This window comes from Ranitomeya variabilis, chromosome 5 (assembly GCF_051348905.1).
Source record: "Ranitomeya variabilis isolate aRanVar5 chromosome 5, aRanVar5.hap1, whole genome shotgun sequence".
In the NCBI taxonomy this organism is placed as follows: Eukaryota; Metazoa; Chordata; class Amphibia; order Anura; family Dendrobatidae; genus Ranitomeya; species Ranitomeya variabilis.
In genome coordinates, this window is record NC_135236.1 from 684,433,230 (window position 1) to 684,450,678 (window position 17,449).

Here is a 17,449-nt window from a genome sequence, read left to right on the forward strand (position 1 = left end):
GTGTGCTTGGGATCATTATCATGCTGAAAGACCCATCCACGTTTCATCTTCAATGCTATTGCTGATGGAAGGTTTGCACTCAGAATCACACCATACATGGCCCCATTCATTCTTTCATGTACGCGGATCAGCCGTCCTGGTCCCTTTGCAGAGAAACAACCCCAAAGCATGATGTTGCCTCCCCCATGCTTCACAGTAGGTATGTTCTTTGGATGCAACTCAGCATTCTGTCTCCTCCAAACATGACGAGTTATGTTTCTACCAAACAGTTCTACTTTGGTTTCATCAGACCATATGACATTCTCCCAATACTCTTCTGGATAATCTAAATGCTCTCTAGCAAACTTCAGACGGGCCCGGACATGTACTGGCTTAAGTAGGGGGACACGTCTGGCACTGCAGGATCTGAGTCCCTGGCGGCGTAGTGAGTTACTGATGGTAGCCTTTGTTACGATCGTCCCAGCTCTGTGCAGGTCATTCACTAGGTCCCCCCGCGTGGTTCTGGGATTTTTGCTCACCATTCTTGTGATCATTTTGACCCCACGGGGTGAGATCTTGCGTGGAGCCCCAGATCGAGGGAGATTATCAGTGGTCTTGTATGTCTTCCATTTTCTTATTATTGCGCCCACAGTTGCTTTCATCACACCAAGCTGCTTGCCTATTGCAGATTGTCTTCCCAGCCTGGTGCAGGGCTACAGTTTTGTTTCTGGTGTCCTTCGCCAGCTCTTTGGTCTTCACGATAGTTGGAGTTTGGAGTATGACTGAGGTCGTTAACAGGTGTCTTTTATACTGATAACAAGGTCAAACAGGTGCCATTACTACAGGTAATGAGTGGAGGACAGAGGAGCCTCTCAAAGGAGAAGTTACAGGTCTGTGAGAGCCAGAAATCTTGCATGTTTTTAGGTAACCAAATACTTATTTTCCACCTTAATTTGCAAAATAAATCATGACAGATCAGACAAGGTGATTTTCTGGATTTGTTTTCTCATTTTGACTCTGATAGTTGTGGTCGACCTATGATGTCAATTACAGGCCTCTCTCATCTTTATAAGTGGGAGAACTTGCACAATTGGTGGTGGGCTAAATACTTTTTTCCCTCACTGTATAGAGAAGGAAACAATGTCATATAGAGAAAGAAACATTATAATAGGGAGAAGGAAACCATATAAAAGAATGAAGGAAACTGTGACACAGAAGGAAACAGTTTAATATAGTGAAGGAAACAATGTAACAAAAGGAATAAAAAACTGTTAAACAGAGTAATAGAGATGTAAAGAATGTAATCAACAGAGGGAAACAATGTAGTAGCGACAAGAAAAATATAAAGAAACAATGTAACAGAGGATGAAACTAATAGAGACAATATAGCTGAGAAGATAACAATGTAATAGAGAAACAATGTAAAGGAGACCGTGAGCAGGAAACAATGTAAAAAGAAAACAGTGTCATTGAGATGAGAAACCATCAATCAGAAGCAAACAATATAATAGAGAGAAACAATGTAACAAGAAAAGAAAACCAAGTAATAAATAAAAACAATGTTTCAGAGAGAGAAACTGTAATAGAGAGAAACAATGTACCAAAGAGAAAAAAAAAACATGTAAGTAATTTGCATACAAGTGCAATCTGTGTTTTTTGTAGTCTATGGGGCTGATCACTGATGAAACTCGGTCCGTTTTTCTTGCATGTGGAAAAAGGCGACATGTGAATGAGCCCTAACAGAAGCAACAAGAAGGAAATCCTGTTCACAGAAGAAAATTCTGAAATCGAGTGAAACCCTGTAACACAGACAATGATACAATGTAGCAGAGAGTGACACAATGGTACACTTTGCTGAGAGGCGACTCACGGCTGCATCTGTCCCTCACTTAGGGCTCGTTCAGAGGAATGTATCAGTCGTCTGTACAGAACTAATAGTATCCAGACCGATACAGGTCGGCTTGCGCTCCCCTGAGTGTCTACGGATGGACTGATGGTGCGAGTGGATTGCAGCGTGCTCAGACGCGCCCATTATCACATCCGTACATCGGACAGCAGACCGTTTACCTCCAGATGGCACACGAGTGGATCGCAGTGTGCTCAGATACGCCCATTATCACATCCGTATATCAGACCACAGACCGTTCACCTCCAGATGGCACACGAGTGGATTGCAGCGTGCTCAGACGCGCCCATTATCACATCCGTATATCAGACCACAGACCGTTCACCTCCAGATGGCACACGAGTGGATCGCAGCATGCTCAGATGCGCCCATTATCACATCCGTATATCGGACCACAGACCGTTCACCTCCAGATGGCACACGAGTGGATCGCAGCGTGCTCAGACGCGCCCATTATCACATCCGTATATCGGACCGCAGACCGTTCACCTCCAGATGGCACACGAGTGGATCGCAGCGTGCTCAGACGCGCCCATTATCACATCCGTATATCAGACCACAGACCGTTCACCTCCAGATGGCACACGAGTGGATCGCAGCGTGCTCAGATAAGCCCATTATCACATCCGTATATCGGACCACAGACCGTTCACCTCCAGATGGCACACGAGTGGATCGCAGCGTGCTCAGACGCGCCCATTATCACATCCGTATATCGTACCACAGACCGTTCACCTCCAGATGGCACACGAGTGGATCGCAGCATACTCAGACGCGCCCATTATCACATCCGTATATCGGGCCGCAGACCGTTCACCTCCAGATGGCACACGAGTGGATCGCAGCGTGCTCAGACGCGCCCATTATCACCATATCGGACCGCAGACCGTTCACCTCCAGATGGCACACGAGTGGATCGCAGTGTGCTCAGATGCGCCCATTATCACATCCGTATATCGGACCACAGACCGTTCACCTCCAGATGGCACGCGAGTGGATCGCAGCGTGCTCAGACGCGCCCATTATCACCATATTGGACCGCAGACCGTTCACCTCCAGATGACGCGAGTGGATCGCAGCGTGCTCAGGCGCACCCATTATCACCATATCGGAGTGCAGACCGTTCACCTCCAGATGACGCGAGTGGATCGCAGCATACTCAGACGCGCCCATTATCACATCCATGTATCAGACCGCAGACCGTTCACCTCCAGATGGCACACGAGTGGATCACAGCATGCTCAGACGCACCCATTATCACCATATCGGACCGCAGACCGATCACCTCCAGATGGCAGACGAGTGGATAACAGCGTGCTCAGACGCGCCCATTATCACCATATTGGACCGCAGACCGTTCACCTCCAGATGGCGCACGAGTGTATCGCAGTGTGCTCAGACGCGCACATTATCACATCCGTATATCGGATCGCAGACCGTTCACCTCCAGATGGCGCACGAGTGGATCGCAGGGTGTTCAGACGCGCCCATTATCACCATATCGGACCGCAGACCGTTCACCTCCCAGATGGCGCGAGTGGATCGCAGTGTGCTCAGACGTATCCATTATCACATCCGTATATCAGATCGCAGACCGCTCACCTCCAGATGGTGCACGAGTGGATCGCAGCGTGCTCAGACGTGCCCATTATCACATCCGTATATCGGACCGCAGACCCTTCACCTCCAGGTGGCACATGAGTGGATCGCAGCGTGCTCAGACGTGCCCATTATCACATCTGTATATCGGACCGCAGACCCTTCACCTCCAGGTGGCACACGAGTGGATCGCAGCGTGCTCAGACGCACCCATTATCACCATATCGGACCGCAGACCGATCACCTCCAGATGGCAGACGAGTGGATCGCAGCGTGCTCAGACGCACCCATTATCACCATATCGGACCGCAGACCGATCACCTCCAGATGGCAGACGAGTGGATCGCAGCGTGCTCAGACACGCCCATTATCACATCCGTATATTGGACCACAGACCGTTCACCTCCAGATGGCAGACGAGTGGATCGCAGCGTGCTCAGACGTGCCCATTATCACATCCGTATATTGGACCGCAGACCGTTCACCTCCAGATGGCGCACGAGTGGATCGCAGCGTGCTCAGACGCGCCCATTATCACCATATCGGACCGCAGACCGTTCACCGCCAGATGGCACACGATTGGATCGCAGTCTGCTCAGACGCGCCCATTATCACATCCGTATATCGGAACGCCGACCGTTCACCTCCAGATGGCACACGAGTGGATCGCAGCGTGCTCAGACGTGCCCATTATCACATCCGTATATCGGACCGCAGACCGTTCACCTCCAGATGGCGCACGAGTGGATCGCAGCGTGCTCAGACGCGCCCATTATCACCATATCGGACCGCAGACCGTTCACCTCCAGATGGCACACGAGTGGATCGCAGTGTGCTCAGACACGTCCATTATCACATCCGTATATCGGTCCGCAGACTGTTCACCTCCAGATGGCACTAGAGTGGATCGCAGCGTGCTCAGACGCCCCCATTATCACATCAGAAAATCGGACTGCAGACCGTTCACCTCCAGATGGCACTCGAGTGGATCGCAGCGTGCTCAGACGCGCCCATTATCACATCCGTATATCGGACCGCAGACCGTTCACCTCCAGATGGCACACGAGTGGATCGCAGCGTGCTCAGACGCGCCCATTATCACCATATCGGACCGCAGACCGTTCAACTCCAGATGGCACACGAGTGGATCACAGTGTGCTCAGACACATCCATTATCACATCCGTATGTCGGACCGCCGACCGTTCACCTCCAGATGGCACATGAGTAGATCGCAGCGTGCTCAGACGCGCCCATTATCACATCCATTTATCGGACCGCAGACCGTTCACCTCCAGATGGCACACGAGTGGATCGCAGCGTGCTCAGACGCGCACATTATCATATCCGTATATCGGACCGCAGACCGTTCACCTCCAGATGGCACACGAGTGGATCGCAGCGTGCTCAGACGCGCCCATTATCATATCCGTATTTCGGACCGCAGACCGTTCACGTCCAGATGGCACACGAGTGGATCGCAGTGTGCTCAGACACGTCCATTATCACATCCGTATATCGGACCGCAGACCGTTCACCTCCAGATGGCACACGAGTGGATCGCAGCGTGCTCAGACGCGCACATTATCACATCCGTATATCGGACCGCAGACCGTTCACCTCCAGATGGCACACGAGTGGATCGCAGCGTGCTCAGACGCGCCCATTATCATATCCGTATATCGGACCGCAGACCGTTCACCTCCAGATGGCACACGAGTGGATCGCAGCGTGCTCAGACGCGCCCATTATCACATCCGTATATCGGACCGCAGACCGTTCACCTCCAGATGGCACACGAGTGGATCGCAGCGTGCTCAGACGCGCCCATTATCATATCCGTATATCGGACCGCAGACCGTTCACCTCCAGATGGCACACGAGTGGATCACAGCGTACTCAGACGCGCCCATTATCACATCCGTATATCGGACCGCAGACCGTTCACCTCCAGATGGCACACGAGTGGATCGCAGCGTGCTCAGACGCGCCCATTATCATATCCGTATATCGGACCGCAGACCGTTCACCTCCAGATGGCACACGAGTGGATCGCAGCGTGCTCAGACGCGCCCATTATCATATCCGTATATCGGACCGCAGACCGTTCACCTCCAGATGGCACACGAGTGGATCGCAGCGTGCTCAGACGCGCACATTATCACATCCGTATATCGGACCGCAGACCGTTCACCTCCAGATGGCACACGAGTGGATCACAGCGTACTCAGACGCGCCCATTATCACCATATCGGACCGCAGACCGTTCACCTCCAGATGGCACACGAGTGGATCGCAGCGTGCTCAGACGCGCCCATTATCATATCCGTATATCGGACCGCAGACCGTTCACCTCCAGATGGCACACGGCGCCGCACGCATCCATGTGCTAAGTGAGACGTCATCATTTTTCATGTTGTTATTCTTCAGATTATTTCCAAATTAGAAAAAGTGAAAAGTGAAAATAGTGATGTGAAAATGCTAGAAAGCGCGCAGGAGGTGGGAGAAATGTGTCAGGATAATTAGGAGTCTCCAGTGTGGGGTCTGTCCTGTGGGGGAGGGGATGGGGGGCTGATTTTGTGGATAATTTTAAGGGGATTCACCCATCTCCTAATTGGAGGTAACAAGATTAACTTGCCCCAAGTCATTATCCGCCCCGAGATCTCACAATTATTCCACTTGGCTCAGCGCAGCGAGGAGACGTCAGATCTCAGTGCACAGGAACAATAGCGAGGAGCGGGGGACGTCACCGCCAGGGTCCGACGCTGATCTCAGGAGAAGGGGGGCAACCATCTGCAGGTACGGCCACATATCCAGACGCAGCGGAGGCCCGGAATATACCCCGCCACTGGGAGGCGCACATGGCACTGCAGTCTGTCACTCCCTGTTATCAGCCAGTACTGGGGGTGGAGCCTACAGTCTATTACTCCCTGTTATCAGCCAGTACTGGGGGAGGAGACTACAGTCTATTACTCCCTGTTATCAGCCATTACTGGGGGAGGAGACTACAATCTATTACTCCCTGTTATCAGCCAGTACTGGGGGTGGAGCCTACAGTCTATTACTCTCTGTTATCAGCCATTACTGGGGGTGGAGCCTACAGTCTATTACTCTCTGTTATCAGCCATTACTGGGGGTGGAGCCTACAGTCTATTACTCTCTGTTATCAGCCAGTACTGGGGCGCTCAGTGCAGGGTTGGTGTAATCTTAGCGCTTTTTGTAATTTGCTCTTATTCTCGCTTTTTTCTTTTTGTAAGTTTTCTGTGTTTCTGGTTGTTAGTAAATGATGATTTCTTGTGTTGCGGCGCCGCTCGCTGCTGCGGATGATCTAATTAATCCCCCTGGAGATCTCCTTTTCTGTGCGGGGGACCTGGTTGTGATGTGTCCACGCTGCCTCCCCTCCTGCTCAGTCTTCGGGGGCCGTTCACACACGTTGTCTTTGGCTCCTGACGCTGCGTTCGGACGATTACTGAATTTGGCTCCTTCCATGTGTGAATCCCACCGGGGGGCCGCACCTACCGGCCGTGATGTTTCATAGAAATAATGTTTAGCGCCGATGTTTCCGCCGTCTCAGAACGTGAGGTCTGGAGCGCACGCATCGCCCCAATATCCGCATCTACAGGAGGACACGAAAATCCGACTTACTGGAGAACAAATCCTGCAGACCCTCATAGGGGATCGTGTAGCCCACCTAACTGGTACAAACCGGGGGCCCAAAAACACCGTAGGGTGCTAGATATCATGCCCTACACTCCAGTCGCATCCAGAGCCTCAAAGACGCCATGTAAGAGCAGAATAGTGAGTGCAGCTCTGGAGGTGACTGGAGCATAAGACAAGATGTAACAGCAGAATAGTGAGTGCAGCTCTGGGGGTGACTGGAGGATAACACAAGATGTAACAGCAGAATAGTGAGTGCAGCTCTGGAGGTGACTGGAGTCTTAGATACAATGTAGCAGCAGAATAGTGAGTGCAGCTCTGGAGGTGACTGGAGGATAGGATCAGTTGTCAGATCTCTGTAATGAAGGTACTGCCGTCTCTGGTGACGGATTAGACAATAAAACATTAATCCTGGCGGTGCTGGCGTGGTCCTGAATGGCAGCGAGCGCTCCACCGCGGGGTTAATGTGTGGATTATGGGGAACATCTCCCAGGAGCGGGGACAATTGATCTTTCCTGGTTTTGGATCTCCTCCGGTGAGCACCGTTCCCTCCGGTGAGCACCGTCCCCTCCGGTGAGCACCGTCCTGTCGGGAGCCGCTGAGTGTCGGCACGGTGTCACCGCGGGTCCGCCTGTGGGTCTCACATTGTCCGGTTTTGTCCGGGGTGATGAGCAGCCGGTCTCCAGCCCTTCGTGGCCGTGCCGTTGAGTAGCCGTAATGACGGATCTGGAGTGCCGCGTTGGGCTCATTTTCTACATTTCAGTGATATTTGTGTGCCACTCGCTCCGAAGAATCGTCGGTTTTAGTTACATTAATGCGTGTGACCCCTGTGCTACCGATGTGCTGAGGAGAGCGCTGCCCCGTAATTACTGGAACCCAAGTCAATTGGTCAATGTATTCCAGGAACGATCCAGTCAATATTTAGCGCGCTCCGCTTTCGCGCTCCACGTCCCCTTTGCTCGGTTTTTCCATTTTGACACAATTATAGACAATGGGCTGTAATTATTCGCTGAGGCTTTTAAGAAGTAAACAGCAGAACTGGCGACCGGAGAGCGATCGGCATGTAAATGTATCGCTAATGTGCCCGAGAGGTAGCCGTGATCCTGCAGAGGGCGCCGTTCAGCAGGATGTGTTATGTAAGTGAGCGCTGGGTACATCCAGATGATGTGTGTGATCGGCAGCAGTGTTCCTGCCCCTCCACATTCTTCTGATGGTCAGTGTCGGGGTTTTACGCTGTCAGCCGCTCTCTGCACCTCCAGATATTTTTGTAACAATCCTCAATGTTCCTTTTCACTTTTCTCTGGAAATATATTTTTTTAAATTAAAGGAAAATATCAGCAAATCGTTACTCATCGGATGCCACAGGATTCACCGACAAAACATCGTGTTCCATAAAGGAACATAACAAACAAGTAATTCAGAGGAGAGGACTGTACCACTTAAAGGGACAGAACCCCTGTGGTCCTGCAACTGCAGAGATTGGCAATCACTTCCCCTGTAGATGGCGGGAGATCGGCAATCACTTCCTCGGTAGGTAGCTGGGGATCAGCAATCACTTCCCCTGTAGATGGCGGGAGATCGGCAATCACTTCCTCGGTAGGTAGCTGGGGATCAGCGATCGCTTCCTCTGTAGATGGCAGGAGATCGGCAATCACTTCCTCGGTAGGTAGCTGGGGATCAGCGATCGCTTCCTCTGTAGATGGCAGGAGATCGGCAATCACTTCCTCGGTAGGTAGCTGGGGATCAGCGATCGCTTCCTCTGTAGATGGCAGGAGATCGGCAATCACTTCCTCGGTAGGTAGCTGGGGATCAGCGATCGCTTCCTCTGTAGATGGCAGGAGATCGGCAATCACTTCCTCGGTAGGTAGCTGGGGATCAGCGATCGCTTCCTCTGTAGATGGCAGGAGATCGGCAATCACTTCCTCGGTAGGTAGTTGGGGATCAGCGATCGCTTCCTCTGTAGATGGCAGGAGATCGGCAATCACTTCCTCGGTAGGTAGCTGGGGATCAGCGATCGCTTCCTCTGTAGATGGCTGGAGATCGGCAATCACTTCCTCGGTAGGTAGCTGGGGATCAGCGATCGCTTCCTCTGTAGATGGCAGGAGATCGGCAATCACTTCCTCGGTAGGTAGTTGGGGATCAGCGATCGCTTCCTCTGTAGATGGCAGGAGATCGGCAATCACTTCCTCGGTAGGTAGCTGGGGATCAGCGATCGCTTCCTCTGTAGATGGCAGGAGATCGACAATCACTTCCTCGGTAGGTAGCTGGGGATCAGCGATCGCTTCCTCTGTAGATGGCAGGAGATCGGCAATCACTTCCAAAGTACGCAGTGTCAGATCGGTGATCTCTTCCTTGGTAGGTAGCTGGGGATCAGCGATCGCTTCCTCTGTAGATGGCAGGAGATCGGCAATCACTTCCAAAGTACGCAGTGTCAGATCGGTGATCTCTTCCTCGGTAGGTAGTTGGGGATCAGCGATCGCTTCCTCTGTAAATGGCAGGAGATCGGCAATCACTTCCAAAGTACGCAGTGTCAGATCGGTGATCTCTTCCTCGGTAGGTAGTTGGGAATCAGCGATCGCTTCCTCATTAGATGGCGTGAGATCAGCAATCACTTCCTCTGTAGATGGTGGGAGATCGGTGATCTCTTCCTCGGTAGGTAGTTCGAGATCAGCGATCGCTTCCTCAGTAGATGGCAGAGTTCGGCTATCGCTTCGCAGGAGGCGGGAGATTGGCGTTCGCTTCCTCCGGAGGCACCTGGATATTGGAAATCACTCCCTGTGTGTGTAGTTGAATATCGGCGATCGCTTCCTCTGTAGACAGCGGTAAATCGGCAATTGCTTCCTCAGTGGATGGTGGGCGATCGGCTATCCCTTACTCAGTAGATAGTGGGAGATTGACGATTGCTTCCTCAGTAGATGGCAGGAGGTCGTCGATCTCTTCCTCATCAGGTGGCGGGAGATTGGCCATCGCTTCCTCCGGAGGCACCTGGATATTGGCAATCACTTCTTCTGTGCGTGGTTTAATATCGGCGTTTGCTTCCTCCGGAAGCTACGGTAGATTGGCAATCAGGTCCTCCATAGACAGCGGTAGATCGGTAATCCCTCAGTAGATGGGGTGAGATAAGCTATCTCTTCCTCAGTAGATGGCAGGATATTATTATTTGTTTATATAGCACCATTGATTCCATGGTGCTGTAAATGAGAATCTGCAATCGCTTCTTCAGTATATTGCAGGAGGTCGGCGATCATTTCCTCAGTAGATGGCAGGCAAACGGCTATCCCTTCCTCAATAGATGGTGGAAGATTGGTGATCGCTTCCTCCGTAGACAGCGGTAAATCAGCAGTCGCTTCCTCAGTAGATGGTGGTAGATTGGCGATTGCTTCCTTAGTAGATGGCGGGAAGATCGTCGATAGCTTCCTCAGTAGATGTCAGGAGGTTGCGATCACTTCCTCAGTAGATGGCAGAAGATCAGCGAACGCTTTCTAAGTAGATGGGGAGAGGTCAGCGATCGCTTCCTCAGTATACAGCGGAGGTCTGCTATCGCTTTGCAGGTGGCGGGAGATTGGCAATCTCTTTCTCCGGAGGCATCTGGATATTGTCAATCACTTCCTCCGTGCGTGGTTGGAGATCAGCGATTGCTTCCTAAGTAGATAGTGGTAGATCAGCGACTGCTTCATAAGTAGATAGTGGTAGATCAGCGACTGCTTCATAAGTAGATAGTGGTAGATCAACGATTGCTTCCAAAGTAGATAGTGGTAGATTAGCGATTGCTTCCTAAGTAGATAGTGGTAGATTATCATTATTATTATTATTTATTATTATAGCGCCATTTATTCCATGGCGCTTTACAAGTGAGGAGGGGTATACATAATAAAAACAAGTACAATAATCTTGAACAATACAAGTCATAACTGGTACAGGAGGAGAGAGGACCCTGCCCGCGAGGGCTCACAATCTACAAGGGATGGGTGAGAATACAGTAGGTGAGGGTAGAGCTGGTCGTGCAGCGGTTTGGTCGATCGGTGGTTACTGCAGGTTGTAGGCTTGTCGGAAGATGTAGGTCTTCAGGCTCTTTTTGAAGGTTTCGATGGTAGGCGAGAGTCTGATGTGTTGTGGTACAGAGTTCCAGAGTAGGGGTGATACGCGAGAGAAATCTTGTATACGATTGTGGGAAGAGGAGATAAGAGGGGAGTAGAGAAGGAGATCTTGTGAGGATCGGAGGTTGCGTGTAGGTAAGTACCGGGAGACGAGGTCACAGATGTAAGGAGGAGACAGGTTGAGGATGGATTTGTACATCATGGTTAGGGTTTTGTACTGGAGTCTCTGGGTAATGGGGAGCCAGTGAAGGGATTGACAGAGGGGAGAGGTCGGGGAATAGCGGGGGGACAGGTGGATTAGTCGGGCAGCAGAGTTTAGAATAGATTGGAGGGGTGCGAGAGTGTTTGAGGGGAGGCCACAGAGCAGGAGGTTGCAGTAGTCAAGGCGAGAGAGGATGAGGGCATGGACTAGGGTTTTTGCAGATTCTTGGTTGAGGAATGTACGGATTCGTGAAATATTTTTGAGTTGAAGTCGGCAGGAAGTGGAAAGGGCTTGGATATGTGGTTTGAAGGAGAGATCAGCATCAAGGATTACCCCGAGACAGTGAGCTTGTGGGACTGGGGAGAGTGGGCAGCCGTTTACTGTAATGGATAGGTTCGTTGGGGGGTCGCGTGAGATGGGGGAAAGATGATGAATTCTGTTTTGTCCATGTTAAGTTTCAGAAATCTAGCGGAGAAGAAGGATGAAATAGCGGACAGACCCTGAGGGATTCTGGTTAGTAGGGAGGTGATATCTGGTCCAGAGATATAGATCTGTGTGTCATCAGCATAGAGATGATACTGAAAGCCATGAGATTCTATGAGCTGTCCCAGGCCAAAGGTGTAAATGGAGAAGAGCAGAGGCCCAAGGACTGAGCCTTGTGGGACTCCGACAGATAGGGGGCGAGGTGAGGAGGTGGTGTGTGAGTGGGAGACGCTGAATGTCCGGTCTGTTAGGTATGATGAGATCCAGGATAGGGCCAAGTCTGTGATGCCAAGGGATGAGAGGGTCTGTAATAATAGGGAATGGTCCACTGTGTCAAAGGCAGCCGACAGGTCGAGGAGGAGGAGAACAGAGTAGTGTCGCTTGCTCTTGGCGGTTAAGAGGTGGTTGGTGACCTTAGTTAGGGCAGTTTTAGTGGAGTGGTGTGACCGGAAGCCAGATTGTAAGCGGTCAAAGAGGGAGCAAGAAGAGAGATGGGAGGACAGTTCAAGGTAGACGTGTTGTTCCAGTAGTTTGGAGGCATAAGGGAGAAGTGATATAGGGCGATAGCTAGATACAGAGGATGGGTCAAGAGAGGGCTTTTTGAGGATAGGTGTGATGGAGGCATGTTTAAAGCTTGAGGGGAAAACACCAGTTGTTAGTGATAGGTTGAAGAGATGGGTTAGGATTGGGATGAAGACTGTGGTGAGGTTTGGGATGAGGTGGGATGGGAGCGGGTCAAGTGCACAAGTGGTGAGATGCGATCTTGAGAGTAGAGTGGAGAGTTGATCTTCTGTAATGGTGGAGAAGTTGGTTTTGGAGGTGGAGGGCTGGGAAGTCGGTAGGAAGGACTCTGGGGCTTGTTGACCAAAACTGTCTCTGATGTTCTCAATCTTCTTCTTGAAAAATGAGGCAAAGTCTTCAGCTAAGATAAGTGGGGAGGGAGGAGGTGCTGGGGGACGGAGGAGAGAATTGAAGATGATGAATAACTGTTTAGGGTTGTGAGACAGGGAGGATATGAGAGATGAGAAGTAGGTTTGTTTAGCTGATTAGCTAAGTAGATCAGCGATTGCTTCCTAAGTAGATAGTAGGAGATCAGCGATTGCTTCCTCAGTAGATGTCAGGAGGTCGGCGATCACTTCCTCAGTATATGGCAGAAGATCAACGAACGCTTTCTAAGTAGATGGGGGAGGTCAGCGATCACTTCCTCAGTATGCAGCGGAGGTCTGCTATCGCTTTGCAGGTGGCGGGAGATTGGCAATCTCTTTGTCCGGAGGCATCTGGATATTGGCAATCACTTCCTCCGTGCGTGGTTGGAGATCGGCAATCGCTTCCTCCTTAGGGTACCGTCTCACAGTGGCACTTTTGTCGCTACGACGGTACGATCCGTGACATTCCAGCGATATCCATACGATATCGCTGTGTCTGACACGCAGCAGCGATCAGGGACCCTGCTGAGAATCGTACGTCGTAGCAGATCGTTTGGAACTTTATTTCGTCGCTGGATCTCCTGCTGTCATCGCTGGATCGTTGTGTGTGACACCGATCCAGCGATGCGTTCGCTTGTAACCAGGGTAAACATCGGGTTACTAAGCGCAGAACCGCGCTTAGTAACCCGATGTTTACCCTGGTTACCATCGTAAATGTAAAAAAAAACAAACAGTACATACTCACATTCCGGTGTCCGTCAGGTCCCTCGCCGTCTGCTTACCGCACTGACTGTGAGTGCCGGCCGCTGTGCCCTGCTTTCACTTTACGGCCGGCACTCACAGTCAGTGCGGGAAGCAGACGGCGAGGGACGTGACACCGGAATGTGAGTATGCAGTGTTTGTATTTTTTTACATTTACGATGGTAACCAGGGTAAACATCGGGTTACTAAGAGCGGCCCTGCGCTTAGTAACCCGATGTTTACCCTGGTTACCCGGGGACTTCGGCATCGTTGGTCGCTGGAGAGCTGTCTGTGTGACAGCTCCCCAGCGACCACACAACGACTTACCAACGATCACGGCCAGGTCGTATCGCTGGTCGTGATCGTTGGTAAATCGTTTAGTGTAACGGTACCCTTAGACAGCGGTAGATCAGCAATTGCTTGCTCAGTAGATGGTGGGAGATTGGCGATTGCTTTCTCAGTAGATGGTGGGAGATCTGCGATCACTTCCTCAGTAAATGGTGGGAGATTCGCAGTCGCTTCCTCAGTAGATGGCAGGAGATCTGCGATTACTTCCTCAGTAGAAGGCAGGAGGTCGGCCATCACTTCCTCATTAGATGGCAGGAGATTGGCGATCGCTTCCTCAGTAGATGGTGGGAGGTCAGCGATTGCTTCCTCGGCAATGGCTTCCTAAGTATATGGTGGGAGGTCAGCGATTGCTTCCTAAGTAGATAGTGAGAGATCAGAGATTGCTTCCTAAGTAGATAGTGGGAGGTCAGCGATTGCCTCCTCAGTAGATGGCGGAGTTCGGCTATCGCTTCTCATGCGGCAGGAGATTGGCGATCTTTCTCCGTAGACAGCGGTAGATCGGGAATCACTTCCTAAGTATATGGTGGGAGGTCAGCGATCGCTTCCCCAGTAGATAGTGAGAGATCTGCGATTGCTTCCTCAGTAGATGGCAGGAGGTCGGCCATCACTTCCTCAGTAGATGGCAGGAGATTTGCGATTGCTTCCTCAGTAGATGGCGGAGGTGATCGCTTTCTCCGTAGACAGCGGTAGATCGGGAATCACTTCCTAAGTATATGGTGGGAGGTCAGCGATCGCTTCCTCAGTCGATGGCGGGAGAGCAGCTATTGCTTCCTAAGTAGATAGTGGAAGGTCATCGAATGCCTCCTCAGTAGATGGCGGAGTTGGGCTATCACTTCGCATGCGGCAGGAGATTGGCAATCACTTCATCCGAAGGCACTTGGATATTGGTAATCACTTCCTCCGTGCGTGGTTGGAGATCGATGATTGCTTCCTTCGGAGGCTGCGGGAGCTTGGCGATCGCTTCCTCCATAGACGGCGGTAAATCAGCGATCGGTTCCTCATTAGATGGTAGGAGATCGGCTATCCCTTTCTCAGCAGATGATGAGATCGGCTATCCTTCCCTCAGTTGATGGTGGGAGATCAGCAATCACTTCCTCAGGAGATGGTGGGAGATCGTCGGTCACTTCCTCAGTAGATGATCTTATATCAGCAATCACTTCTTCAGTAGATAGCAGGATGTCAGCTATCGCTTCCTCCAGAGACACCTCTAGATTGGCAGTCACTTCCTCCACGCATGGTTGGAGATCGGCGATTGCTTCCTCTGGAGGCTGCAGGAGATTGACGATCGGTTTCTCCGTAGATGGCAGTAGGTCAGCTATCGCTTCCTCAGTACATGGTGGGAGATCAGCTTATCCCTTCCTCAGTAGATGGTGGGATATTGGCAATTGCTTTCTCAATAGATGGCGGGAGATCGGCGATCGCTTCCTCAGTAGATGGTGGGAGATCAGAGATTTCTTCCTCAGTAGATGGTGGGAGATCAGCGATCGCTTCCTCAGTAGATGGTGGAATATTGCCTTTTGTTTCCTCAGTAGATTGTAGGAGATCCACTTTTGGTTCCTCAGTGGATGGCAGAAGTTTGGCGAGTGCTTCTTCGAATAGACAGCGGTAAATTGCCGATCACTTCCTCAGGTGGTGGGAAAATTGGCAATTGCTTCTTCAATAGGTGGTGGGAGATTGATGATCGCTTCCTCCATTGCATGCGGCAGATTGGCAATTTCCTCCTCTGTAGACGGAGGAAGTGATCACTCATAGATGGTGGGAGATAGGCGATTGCTGTCTTAGTAAATGGTGGGATACCGACGATCGCTTCCTCAGTAGATGACGGGAGGTCGGCGATCACTTCCTCAGCAGATGGTGGGAGGTCGGCTATCACTTCCTTAGTGGATGGCGGGAGATCAGCGATTGCTTATTCAGTAGATTTCGGCGAGTGCTTCCTCAGTAGATGGCGGGAGGTCGGTGATAGTTTCCTCAGTAGACGGCGGGTGATCGGCGATCGCTTCCTCAGTAGGTGGTGGGAGGTCGGCGATCGCTTCCTCAGTAGATGGTGGGAGATAGGCGATTGCTTTTTCAGTAAATGGTGGGATATCGGCAATCGCTTCCTCAGTAGATGGAGGGAGGTCGGCGATCACTTCGTAAGTAGATGGTGGGGGGTCGGCTATCACTTCCTTAGTAGATGGCAGGAGATCAGAGATTGCTTATTCAGTAGATTTCCGCGAGCACTGTCTCAGTAGATGGCTGGAGGTCGGTGATAGTTTCCTTAGTAGACGGCGGGTGATCGGTGATTGCTTCCTCAGTAGATGTTGGAAGATCAGTGATCTCTTCCTCCGTAGACGGCAGGAGATCGGTGATCACTTTGTCAGTAGATGTCAGCAAGCGCTTCCTCAGTAGATGGTGGGAGGTCGGCGAGCGCTCACTCAGTAGATGGTGGGAGGTTGGCATTCACTTCCTCAATAGATGGCGGGAGCTCGGCGAGCACTTTTTCTGGAGGTGCCTGTAGATTGGTATCGCTTACTCCGTGGATGGTGGGAGATTGGCGATCGCTTCCTACGAAGGCGGTGTAAGATTGCCCATTGCTTCCTCCATTGACGGCGGTAGATCGGCTGTCGCTTCCTCAGTAGATGGCAGGAAGTCTGCAAGCGCTTCCTAAGTAGATGGTGGTAGATCGACGATCGCTTTCTCAGTAGGTGGTGGGAGAAAGATGATCGCTTCCTATGTAGACGGCGGAAGATCGGCGATCACTTCCTCAGTAGATGGCAGGAGATCGGCAAGCCTTACCTCAGTAGATGGTGGGATATTGGTGATCGCCTCCTCAGTAGATGGTGGGAGATCCCTGATTGCATCCTCAGTAGATGGCGGGAGGTCGGCGATCACTTCCTCGGTAGATGTTTGGAGGTTGGCAAGACATTCCTCAGTCGATAGTGTGAGGTCGGCGAGCGCTTCCTCCAGGGGATGTCCTGATCAGCATTACAGTTGTGGATCCATGGAGTTAGATGTTGCCCACTACTCTTGGGGTCTCGGTGGTTGCGGGAGAGGGGCAGTCGGTCGCTGATGATGTGTCAGAATGTACGGAACCTTCCATTAATTCTCGCTTCCATCTCCAGGGACTCCGGAAAGCCTGGCGGAGAAGGAGCGCCAGCTCATGGGGATGATAAACCAGCTCACCAGTCTGCGAGAGCAGCTGCTGGCAGCACACGACGAGCAGAAAAAGCTCGCCGCATCGCAGATTGAGAAACAGCGGCAGCAGATGGAGCTGGCGAAACAGCAGCAGGAGCAGGTGAGTCCGCACCGCAGCCCACCCACATCGTACACCGGCGGACCTGGAACTTGGTGATAATTACCGGAAATCACTTTTTTTGCAGATTGCGAGGCAACAGCAGCAGCTCCTGCAACAGCAGCACAAGATCAACCTGCTGCAACAGCAAATCCAGGTGAGGGCCCCTTCTTAAAGGGAATCTCCACCTACACCTATCTTCTGTCATAACTCAGTGGGTGGGAGGAGCCATCTTTGGAGCT

At 51.4% G+C, this 17,449-nt stretch overlaps 1 protein-coding gene across 5 annotated transcripts in view; it reads left to right on the forward strand.

Annotated features, from left to right (window-relative positions):
* Positions 1–17,449, forward strand: part of SOX5 (SRY-box transcription factor 5) — a 311,081-nt gene that overhangs the window by 154,900 nt on the left and 138,732 nt on the right. For all 5 annotated transcript variants that reach the window (XM_077267202.1, XM_077267204.1, XM_077267205.1 and 2 more), the window contains 2 exons: positions 17,038–17,210; positions 17,296–17,364. In XM_077267202.1, the coding sequence (XP_077123317.1) occupies positions 17,038–17,210; positions 17,296–17,364 (242 nt within the window). The remainder of the gene's footprint in view (positions 1–17,037; positions 17,211–17,295; positions 17,365–17,449) is intronic.